Below are 11,640 nucleotides of genomic sequence, written 5' to 3'. Positions count from 1 at the left end.
TCAAACAAAGTAAGCACTTCAATCAAACTATCACTTTAATCTGGTTAATCTTAACAACAAACCAACAGTTTGTTTTCTTTGGTCTGAACCATAGTGGAAAAGTTCACTTTGTTGCATTTTTTTTGTAGAACCAGGGCTTGAAAAGTCACATGAAATCACAAGTAGCTTGTTTATTGGACAGAGTTTTGGTCACCTGTTATTGGACATTTTGGTACCAGGGGAGATAAAAAAAAACAAATCTGGTTCCAGTCACTGTAACTTTAGCTAACATGATGGATTTATCTGCACGTTTTGCCATAATTTACCATACAAGTTAAGAAACATGAAGAAATAGCTGAATATGAACATCAGTCGTTTTGGGGTTGTTTCTAGTTGGTTCAAATTATGTTCTCACTCCTAACTTCACTCGGAAGACGACTCACATTTTGGTTATTTGGTGCACACCCGGGTTCGAATGGCATGGTTCTCACCTGCCCAAACTAACCAAATTAAAGGAGGAGTAAACGCTCCAGAGTTTGAATAAACCGCTATAAACATGCCAGGTGTTAATTCATAGTAACAAGAGTAGTGTGCATGTAAACGCACCCAGCAGTTTGTCCAGTACAGAAGGCTAAATCTATTTACAAAATGAAAACACAAAAGAGTCACAAAATGCCTCAAAACATACAATATCAAGCAATTCTGAAAAATAAAATAAAGTGAGGCTCTCTCGCCCTTTTTAAGACACATACAGTCTGCACTTTGACTCATTGCTGAATGTACAGTATGTCCTTTGGCCTGCTGCACATGATGGTGCTAACAGTACGGCCATAACCAGGTTCAAGGCGGAGTTTCGGTCAGGTGAAGGTGTTGAATCCAGTCTTATTGTGCAAGGGAATGCCCTCCGCTCCTCTGAACTCCTCCGCAATGTCATCGAAGGTGCGGCCTCTGGTCTCAGGAAGGCGTATCCAGGTGAAGGTGAAGGCGAGGAGAGCCACGGTCATGAAGAGGAGGTAGATGTAGGCGCCGCATACTTTCTGTGTGGGAGAGACAGACAGAGGAGCAGTGAGTGCACACAGCAACATATAGGATAACCTTTTATCCACCATGTTGATTGATTTGGTTCCTCTGTCTTCGTTTAAGTTTTGCCCCTTCTCTGCATCAATATAACAAACAGATGTTTCCCAGGTTAGCTGTTAAATTAATTTCTATTATTTCAACCTGATTTTAAAGGATTTAGCAATGGATTTATATATATTTAACATGTAACAGATTTATGTCTATTTTATTGCAGATGCATATATATTTAACAGATTGAACAGATTTACAGCCAGTATTTAACAGCCACGTCTCTAAGGCGCAAAGGAATTGGCAAAAGCAAATAAGAAATCCACCCCTGAAGTTTCCCCCAAGTCTAGCTCTGTCATGCAGCGTGCAGGCCAACAGCATAAACCCACCAGTAATGGAGGAAAGAGGAGTGCCAGTACAAACTTCCCTCCCCAGTTGAGCATGCTGGTGAAGGCCATGGCGATGGGCCGGCCAGGCTGGTCAAACAGCTCAGCGGCAATGAACCAGGAGATGGGACCCGGGCCCAGCTCATAGGCTGAAATCAGGCAGAAAACCACCAGCACCTGGAGGCTGCGCAGCTCCGGGACCAGGTGCTGCACAGTGGGAAGGCGACACAAAACACAGTTATACTTTGCAGGTTGGTTATCGGCCAGTCATTGTGAGTTGGTGGAGGGGTTTTTGTAATATAGCTACCATGCTGTAAAAAGATGACAGGGGAAAATGGGATGAGAATTGTAATCCACATGGCATTCTTTTGTTATTTAAATCAATCTCCCAACTGCTGTGCATATGAACACTTCTTATCTTTGGTTTCAGTGTAGTATGGAGAGGTGCTCATTGAAGCTTGGGTGATAGGGTCATGTTCCGGCAGAAAATATGTGTCCAAGGCACTCTTCCCACACAAAAAGTAAAAAGCCTTTATTATTTATTAGCTAATGCATACACATGTTAAAAATGTTTTAAAAGCTTTTTTGTTGCTTGTTTTCTTTGCTTTTTAAACATTTTTAACATGTGTATGCTATGCATTAGCCAATAAATAATAAAGGCTTTTTACTTTTTTACTCTTCTTAGAGTACCTTTATACTTTAGTCAACGGTTTACTGATTATTCTTTAAAAAGACGATATCCTGTCAATCATTTTAGTAGGCGTCAGGTTTTTCAAACGGTGGATATCTCATTTCGGAACAAAACCTTTCATGTGTGAGTGAAAATAACAATAACACTGACTGAAATGATCTTACCAGGACAGAATCCACAATGGTCATGAGTAAGTTGCACACTGCGATGGATATGAAACCAGTCAGGAGCAATCTCCTCCTTCCTGCCCTTTCCATCAGGAAGAACTGCAGAGGAAAAAACAACACAAGTGACTCTGCTCACATTTCTTCCCAGTGTGAATAATGGTCTCTCTTTGAAACAAAAATGCAACACTATCCTGTGGTGTGGTTCAAGCTGCTAAACCATTCATAAGGAAACAGAGGTAACGTTTTAGATTACAGCTCCCTTTACCCGCTATTTCAGGGTAGTTACTCAGTAGCAAAACCAACAAAATATGACATAGCTGGTTATGTTAGCAACATCACTTATGCATTTTAATAGTTACTATCAGATTGTTAAATTTGGCAACACCTTTAGATTAAAAAAGCATTGCCAATTGACAAACCAGTTCTCAGTTTTTCTCCTTCCTTCCAGTTGTGCCACCATTTTTGTGTTTGTTTGTTTGTTTTTTGTCGTTTGTTTTTTTTCTTCCTTCCTCGAAATTAAAATTGCCACTCTTGGTAACCATTGGTGACCAAGCACCCTCATGTCTTGATCCAAAACACATACATTGTAAGCTCACAACAGCTAAGATAAATTCCATTTATTGTAGGCTAGACAGATCCAAGAGCTGCTTTTCTTTAGCCATTATTATTGAGACAATGTTATTGCAATGGATAGGGAAATAGAGAGCACTTTGCCTTATAAACATATCATCAGATTCTCATGTATGCTGACGTTTTTGATCACTGAACTGAATGAAAGTTACAATATGACTGGATAGTCAGATTGAGGCAAACAAAATTTTGCATAGCGCTCCCAAAAAGGTAGAAACGGCCCTGTCTATTATTACTCCACATATACGGAAGTGAGGGAGCTGTAATGTAAAGGGCTACCAGTAGAGTCAGTACTCACTGCCACCAAAGTGAAGGTCACATTGACAGCCCCGACACCCAGAGTCAGGTACTTGGCCTCGTCAAACCTGGCCTGGAACATTCTGGTGGAATAATTGATGATCTGGAAGAGAGAGAATAGGTTTTCTTTTTTAGCTTAGTGGGTTACTGGGCCTTCCATATCCTACTGTGTTTTTAGGATCGGAGGCAACATCCTGACACACTGCCCCAGAATCTGTCCCGCAGGGAGGAGAAGTGCTGAGCTTCAGGAGAAAGAGCCTGAATAATTCATTGAATAAATACCACATCCTGCAAGTGAATATTCATCAGACAGCGAGCAGCACCATCCAAGAATTTGCGAGCCACACTTCTGAGACAGTCTTTGCCATGAAAAGCTATGGTCAGTTTTTAATTTTAGAATTGCAATATCTCAGCTTTCAAAATGACCCACTTTCTGTGCAAACCAGCGCTGTTATATTTTCAAAATCACACAAGGAAATAGCAGTTATAACTATTTAAACGCTTCAGCTGACAGCTTGTTGGCCTCTTCTTAGACCCCCAAAATCCATTGGCCTTGCTAGCGTTAAAACAGGGTGGAAAGGGAAATAATTGTGGCAAGCCAAGTATTCCCTAATGACTGAATCACAGTGAGACTGTCGCTATAAATATTCCCCCAATAAATTAAACCACCACTACCAAATTAGTTTTTTTTATGGTGTTTTGTTTTAAATTAAAAAACAAAGAAAATATAGTGCAACTGTTCAGTGGAGCAAGATTTTAATCCTGAATGGATCTTTTTCAGGCCGGACTTTGATACTGGTTTTACTCTTTCATGTGTCACTACCAAATCACATGACTGACCGCATTGAATCCGGACAGCTGGCTGCCCAAGTTGACGATGAGGACGATAATGATGGGCTGCCTGTAGCTGCGCTTCTTGAAGAACTCGTGGATGGTGACGCCGGTCTGGGTGTGAGCCGCCTCTTCCTTCATCTCCTGCAGCTCAGTCAACACCTTGTCCGGACTGCCTCTCAGTCTCAGCAGGGCTGGGGATTCAAATAGCATCTCTTAAAATGGAGCTATACTGCAATATAGTGCATCCACTGAGCAGAACACTGGAGTACCTCAAAAAGCATTTCCATGTTTTGATATCTGGAGGTTAGTCATAAATCCATAAGCAGGGAAAAAAAGTGTCTTCTGCTTATATCTATGATGGATTTCTTCTCTATAATTGATGTACTGTACATCAATATTTGCTGAGTGTTTTTCTACTCATTATACTGCTGGCACACTATTGTTTTGACCATTGCCCTCCATATTATTGGCAGCTTGTTATGCTGATGATACACAAAATAAAACTTATTGTACTGTAGCAAGAGAGAGCTCCAGCTGAACAACTAAAATGTAAATTATCTGGCCATTCAAAGATGCATTTTTATGAATGCCACAGTCAGTTGGACCCACCAGCCTCTGCCTCGCTCTCTTTGCCCCGGTTGATGAGCAGGTAGCGAGGGCTCTCGGGGCAGAAAGGCAGGACCAGGTACTGAACCAGGGCCGGGATGAGGGACAGGGACAGCATCATGGCCCAGTAATGCTCTGTGCCCAGAACTGTCTCCAGGCCCACCACCTGCAGTAAACAAGGGAAGAAATGTACAGTTTCACATCATTTCTAGCACAGGCGTTGTCAAATTTCTTCATGTCACAGTCTCCCAAATAGACACACATATCTGACCAGGGACCCATAATATTTGGTTTAGTATTGAGTTGTTGAACTGTCACCAGACACCAGAGAAGGTAAATTGAGACAAAGACGAAGTATGATTTCCATTGTTTTGTAATTGGCTGGTGTGAAGATGAGCTTCCTCCTCGGGGACCAATACAAAAACATCAGTCAGGCAGAGAAAAGCAACTCTTCTGGATTAAGAAAAAGTAAAGTCCTTAGGTTGACAGGGGCTCATTGGAAACAGGATACTAGCACTTACAATGAGAACCTCCAGTGAGAAGAGAGTAAAATCTTGAGCTGTAATACAATGTCCAAGTCCAATAAGGAGGGAAGAGACTTAAATGTTTGAATCTAAAAGGCCTTTGTTGTCACACTGCAAAAAATGTCCATCCTAACAAGTCGTTTAGTTTCATATCTTTTTTTCAATTTTTATAACTCCACTTGTTTCAGGAATGTTCTAGAAATGAGTGTCAGTATGTTGAAACAAGTCAGAATAAGGCAGATCACTGCACTACTATCAAGAAAATGACACTTGATTCTACAAAATTCTTGCATTCTTTGCATTGGAAACAATTTATCGAACCCCCTTGACAGATTTTTTTCAAGGACTTAATAATAGACTAAATGACTTTTTTGCAGTGCAAAGCTTAGAACCAGTGCATTTCGACCCTAAAGTCATAGGGTTGAAACGCGTTGGTTTACTTTCTTTTCACTGGAGTTTCTCATTGTTAGCTCTAGTATATCTCAGTTGTTTTCTTCAAATAAACCAGTCTTAACTTTTTCAGTAAAAATGAAAGGATTACACCCCATCCTCACCATTCCCACCAGGATGCCGGAGGCGAAGGACACCTGGTTGAGCGTAGCGAAGGCTCCTCTCAGGTCGGTGGGCGACACTTCCTGGATGTAGAGCGGATTGAGGCTCATCACCAGACCACAGAACAGACCGAACACCAACCGGCCCACGATCAGAACCTCGAACGACTCGCTGGCCTTGGAGGCGAACATCAGACAGGCTCCGACCACAGACAGACAGTTCACTATCAGGATGGAGTTACGCCTGAGAGAGGAGGAGGAGGAGAGGAGAGGAGAGGAGAGGAGAGAGGAGGAGAGGAGAGGAGAGGAGAGGAGAGGAGAGGAGAGGACAGGAGAGGAGAGGGTAGGGGAGGAGGAGGAGAGGACAGGAGAGGACAGGAGAGGAGAGAGGAGGAGAGGAGAGGGGAGGGGAGGAGGAGGAGAGAGGAGGAGAGGAGAGGAGAGGAGAGGAGAGGAGAGGACAGGAGAGGAGAGGGGAGGGGAGGAGGAGGAGAGGACAGGAGAGGACAGGAGAGGACAGGAGAGGAGAGAGGAGGAGAGGAGAGGGGAGGGGAGGAGGAGGAGAGAGGAGGAGAGGAGAGGAGACGAGAGGAGAGGAGAAGAGAGGAGAGAGGAGGAGAGGGGAGTGGAGGAGAGGACAGGAGGGGAGGGGAGAGGAGAGGAGAGGAGAGGAGAGGAGAGGAGAGGAGAGGAGAGGAGAGGAGCAGAATACAAGGATACAACAGAATAGAATAGAATAGAGTAGAATAGAATAGAATAGAATAGAAATAAGAACACAACAGAATGGTATAAAACAAACTAGACATATAACGTTAGAATAGAACAGAATACAGTACAATACAATAAAAATAAGGAATAGAAATAAGGATGCAATAGAATAGAATAGAATAGAATAGTAGGTAGTTTATTGTCCTTGAGAGGAAATTCTCATATAGCATTAAGAAAGAATAGAACAGAACAGAATGGTATTAATATAGAATAGAATAGAATAGAATAGAATAGAATAGAACAAGCCTCTCTCTGGCTTTTGAAACAGAGTCAGCAGCAAAGACTCTTCCTGCTCCTGTTGTCCTCACAGTGCTGCTGACCTACAGAGCAGAACCTGGCTCCAGTCTGAAGTGGAGACTCACATGCTGCTTCATTCCAAATATGTGAATATTCCGGTTGGTGTGTGTTTGGTGTGTGTTTGGTGTGTGTTTGGTGTGTGTTTGGTGTGTGTTTGTGGTTTCTACCTGCCGTAAGAGTCTGCCAGACATTTGACCCCCAGCGACCCCAGCAGGGCTCCGAAGTCCTTAATGCTGACAGAGAGCGACCACAGCAGAGTCAGGCTGTGGTCTGGCATCGACTGGTTGTGTCTGGCTCTCCAGGTGGTGTTGAAGAACTGCTCGATGATCTAGACAACAGAGGGGGGATCAAACATCTCTTTTAATCAGCTGCCCAGTCTTCAAAACCAGGTCTGTGTCACTAAACAGGGTATAAATATAGCAGGGAGTGGACCTGCTGTCTGACAAATCAAGTAAAGATTCTGATTGAAATGGCTTACAGCTTCTTACCCAGACTTCTTTAAATCGTTAAAGGCAAAAAATCACCCTGAACCACTTTAATACTTAAAAAACAGCTTTTGGAGATGTACTTAGCATTTGGATAACTGGATAACATGGATGGATAACTGGCCAAGCGTTTCCAGCGGCTACAATGGAGTTTGACAATAGAAGATTTTTCATCTAAAACTTCAACAGTAAACGTCAGGTTTTGGTGTCAGTCCCTCAGAATCAAAGGGCAAGGCCTTCTTTCTAGACTCACTATTTTGCACCAACGTTCAGCAATCATACAGGGAGAAATCCATCATGGAAACTGTCGGTAGCTTCATTAGACCAGAAAGCAATGCAGCCTGACACCGTTTCTCCACTAGAAAACCTCTCGCTATTGCTACCTCTCGCCACCTACATGTAAAACCCACAGCTGAAATGCTCAGGCATGTTCATGCACGTTCTCTGGGAGTTGTTGAAAGGCATTCTGGGAAATGTAGGAAATCACTACGTGAAGTAGAAGTAGATGAGGCAGGTTGAGGGAAGGTATGTGCACCAAAATGGTCACAACATCACAAAATAACTCCTGGAATACACTTAACATAATAGTGTAAGAGTATCTGAGCCTGCAATTTTCCTTTAAAGGCTGAATGTAGAGAGTTGCCTCAGTTGCAAAAGTCCACACGCACACACACTCTCCCTAAGTCAACAGGCTTCCATTGTGATAGCTACCTGTGTGCAAATAATGAGCAGTCCAAACCCCTGCTGCCCAGGAACCAGACCTGGACCTGAGCCGCAAAGTTGCACTGGATTGTTAAGTTTATTCAATGTTTTATAGAAGCTGTGAGATGTTTGGAGGTTAGCACCAACTGTCAGCCAGACCTCTCAGCCAGGGTTAGTCTGATTACTGGGCCAATATTGGCCTTTTATAAAATAAGGGATATGGGCCAGAGGGTGTCATCTGCCAATGTGAAGGAAGTTGTTCAATTATGTGTTTTGTAAGTTATCGTTATTGAATATCATCTAACAGCAGCTTTGACATTAAAATATCAGTATTATAAGTATTGACCATCATAAACCTGTATCAGTCAAACCCCCTGAGCTCCTCTCTGTCCTGCTCACCTTGGCTGGAGCGTTCACGTTGCCGGTGTGGTATCCAATCTGCAGGGAGCCGAGCACTGCTGCCAGTATGGAGGTCAGGAGCGTGGCTGTCAGATGGCTCTGCAGCAGACAGTGTTGGGGAAAATACTTTAAAAAGTAATTATTACTTTATCTTGTAACTTCCCTTAAAAAGTAGTTACATAAAAAGTTAAGAGTAATAAAAGGAGTAAGCATGGCATAAACATGGCTTAAGCTGTGTGTTGACAGCCAATGCAATACAAGACTATTGCTGTTTTTAAAACGGTACGATAATCTCATTTATATCAAGCAGAATTAGATTCTGTTTTACCAATTAGAAGCATGTAGTCTGCAAGAGATGCTGCATGATTTTCATTTTTTCTACTGTTTTATAAATTTGCATTAAAAAAAATTAAACAATATGAAGGAAAAATAACAGTAACTACATTTTAATTTGAAAAAATAACTAATAACGGGTGAAAACATTATTGTAACACATTAAGTTACTAGTTACCACATAATCTCAGTACTTAACATGTTACCTCTAACGCTGACAATACAAATCATAGATATACAGACACAGAAGTCTGATCTCACAGCACAGCCAGTGATCTCAGACTCAGGGACACTACAGTATGTGACCTTTGACCTCTCCCAACATCAGCAATCCTCATGACCGCTTGTAGAGGTCAAGGATGGCACGAACCACAGTATTTTCACACATCCGCAAGACGTGCGGCATTCAAATTACCACAAGTCAGTGTTAGAGCTGTTTCTGTCATGCAGTGTTCCTTTTCAGCAAAAGGGGTAAAACAAACAAACCTCCTTGGACGCCATTTGTCTGGGTGAGATGGGGTATCACTCCCTCAAGATGTAGGTGCATTTATTGTCTTCTAATTTCCTCTGCTGTAAAAAGCTCAAATGAGCACAGAGTTAATGTCTACTAGTGCAGGAAGTCACCAAATAAATAACAGTTTAAAAAGATACACGTGACACTGAAGACAATAGCCAGCGGTCAGTGGAATGATGTAGCACTGCTATGAGCTTTTCCATAACAAATTTCACACACAGTATAAAAAAGATGTCATAGACTTGCTGTATGTTATGGACAAATATAGATTTTTGTAATATTGGTTATAAATAAATGAGGATTTTTTTCCATTAGTGTTCATTTTCAACTATAATTTTACAATACTGCTTCCCAACTGCATTAAAATCTAAATTGTAAACACAGTTACCTAAATATATAGGCACAGAGGAAATGTCTATGCTTCAGGTCACACAATTAATTTTAATAAAGGAGGCTGTAAAACATGCTCATCAGTGCAATCAATCAGACAAACAATATACATGCTATACATACAGTATATATGACACCTAGCATGCCAACTTACCTGTGCTGTGGAGTAAAGACTGCACACGTCTTCTCCAGCAATGTAGAAAATAAAAAGGTGGATAAATCCAGTCAGTGATTAGTGTGAGGCGAACAAACAACCACCAATATAAACAGAAATTGCACGTTTGACACAATAAGATACAGTTAATTCATATCATAAACATTTACATCAACTCAAAAATGTGATTAAATAAAAAGGTGGGTTTTGCTCAAGAGATTTTCTCCAAAATTAGAAATTCTCCATTTGAATGGCGTGACACATACTGTACTCTTATAAAATCACTGATAACAAAATGACTCATAGCACTGACACAAATTCTATCTTGAAGGATAGTAGTTAACTAAGGTCCTTAGTTGACAAATGGCAACACCTTTACAGACTGTTTTCTGTATTTATATATTTCTATATTGAAGTTCTCACCACTCTTCCTCTGAGTGCCGTAAGCTGATCCTGTCTTCATCCATGAGTTTAAAGTATGTCTGTCTAGATCCTCCTGAGTGCCCATGTACACACCACCATCACACACACACACATTCATAGACACACATTTAAAAAAAAATACTGTACAGACACACACGCACACACACACACACACACTGGACCCATGAGTGGAGTGATGAAGTCACACCCAGCTGGTGAATTTGTGGCGGTCCTGACAGAATGGCAGCCGTGGGCCTCCTCTCCTCCTCTGGACCAGCAGGTCGACATCCTGAGTTCTGACTGAGGATCAGTTTACCTGCGCCCAATCCTAAAATGAACCATCATGGAAACAGCAAACCTGTCCTCAGGTCAGTGCAGAGACACCACACTCCCTTGCAGGAGCTTTGAGTAGCCATTTTGGGAATAACACAGCCAATTGTATGAATTTATGTGTGTGGAGTAATGGGTAACTTAGGCTAAGTCCTCTGGTAATGTTAGCTGGAATGCAATAATGAACAGAAGACACTAGTGGGAGCAGAAAAACAAATCATCATTGTCAGGTGAAAACCTTGTATCTCTAAAATGTCGACTCTTCAGGAACTAAGAAAAACAGCCTTGTTTTTAGCTTGATGACAATGCATTTTTGATATTATCCAATGTATTTTGAAAGAGTTCCATAAACCCAACAACAGCAAAATGCGTATTTCAACTTTGACCCATATGCCATAGTAACTCTATAATCAAATACGTGAAAGTAGAGAAAGGGCAACATTGAAAACCCATTTTGTAGTCACATACTGCAAATCTCTGTTGAGCAATGCAGGTAAAACATCTATACTATTACAGTGAAAATCATTTCTACAGTCTTCTCAAGTCCAAAGTGATTATTTTAACGTCAGCACCTTTTTTGTTATGCTAAATCCTTATGAGAGTTCCCAGCATGCTTTGCAGTGTCTCCAGTAAGTAATTCTGCTCCTGTTGACACATAATAAAGAACTATTGGCTGCTCATTCCTTCTGATAATTGCTGTACTAATAAGAGTAACTTGCAGTGAATTACGCTGTAGGTTGTTATGACCAAGAGTGTTAACACTGTCCAGTGAGATAAGGCTTTCTTCTTGGGCCTGTTCATTACAGTAAGGAACAACCCCATGCAAATTAAATGAAGGAAAATAAATTCCCATCTGGCCTGCCTGGTCTGCATTACAGTAATGGAAAAGCTTCCTTCCATAATTTAACGATAATGTTTCTACTTTAAGAGAGAAAGCAATGTGAGAACGATCAGCAGAAGTTGTCAACAACACCATATTGGAATGATCTGATGAAACGCTGCATGGGTCAAGATTTGCTCATTGAGGCCGAGAAATGGAGCCTGCAAGGTTTGTCTTGAAAGGCAACGCCCATCACACAGTAGTGTGACAATTTAGAGCCACGAGGATTTAA

At 41.5% G+C, this 11,640-nt stretch overlaps 1 protein-coding gene across 1 annotated transcript; it reads right to left on the bottom strand.

Annotated features, from left to right (window-relative positions):
- Window positions 1-836: 836 nt before the first annotated feature.
- Window positions 837-9,218, bottom strand: LOC139652124 (solute carrier family 2, facilitated glucose transporter member 1). The gene is made up of 10 exons (XM_071529087.1): window positions 9,204-9,218; window positions 8,385-8,483; window positions 6,966-7,126; window positions 5,737-5,977; window positions 4,662-4,824; window positions 4,059-4,243; window positions 3,220-3,321; window positions 2,289-2,390; window positions 1,437-1,640; window positions 837-1,016 (listed from the first exon to the last, which is right to left on the bottom strand). The coding sequence occupies exons 1-10, from the start codon at window positions 9,216-9,218 to the stop codon at window positions 837-839; spliced, it is 1,452 nt and encodes a 483-aa protein (XP_071385188.1).
- Between the last annotated feature and the right edge of the window lie 2,422 nt (window positions 9,219-11,640).

The sequence above is a fragment of the Centroberyx affinis genome, unplaced genomic scaffold, assembly GCF_046629955.1.
Source record: "Centroberyx affinis isolate AG114_WGS23_722 - 3 ecotype Tasmania unplaced genomic scaffold, CSIRO-AGI_Caff_v1 ptg001765l_1, whole genome shotgun sequence".
Classification (NCBI taxonomy): domain Eukaryota; kingdom Metazoa; phylum Chordata; class Actinopteri; order Beryciformes; family Berycidae; genus Centroberyx; species Centroberyx affinis.
Note: the sequence above shows the minus strand (reverse complement) of the source record. Positions and strands in the feature narration are given on the sequence as shown.

Excerpts from the sequence above, each read along its gene's own strand:
- LOC139652124 (XM_071529087.1), bottom strand. Across the intron at positions 4,825-5,736 it reads CCGGCATCCTGGTGGGAATG|GTGGTGGGCCTGGAGACAGT; the intron begins GTGAGGATGGGG and ends TGTTTACTGCAG. Across the intron at positions 3,322-4,058 it reads AGCTGTCCGGATTCAATGCG|ATCATCAATTATTCCACCAG; the intron begins GTCAGTCATGTG and ends TCTCTCTTCCAG.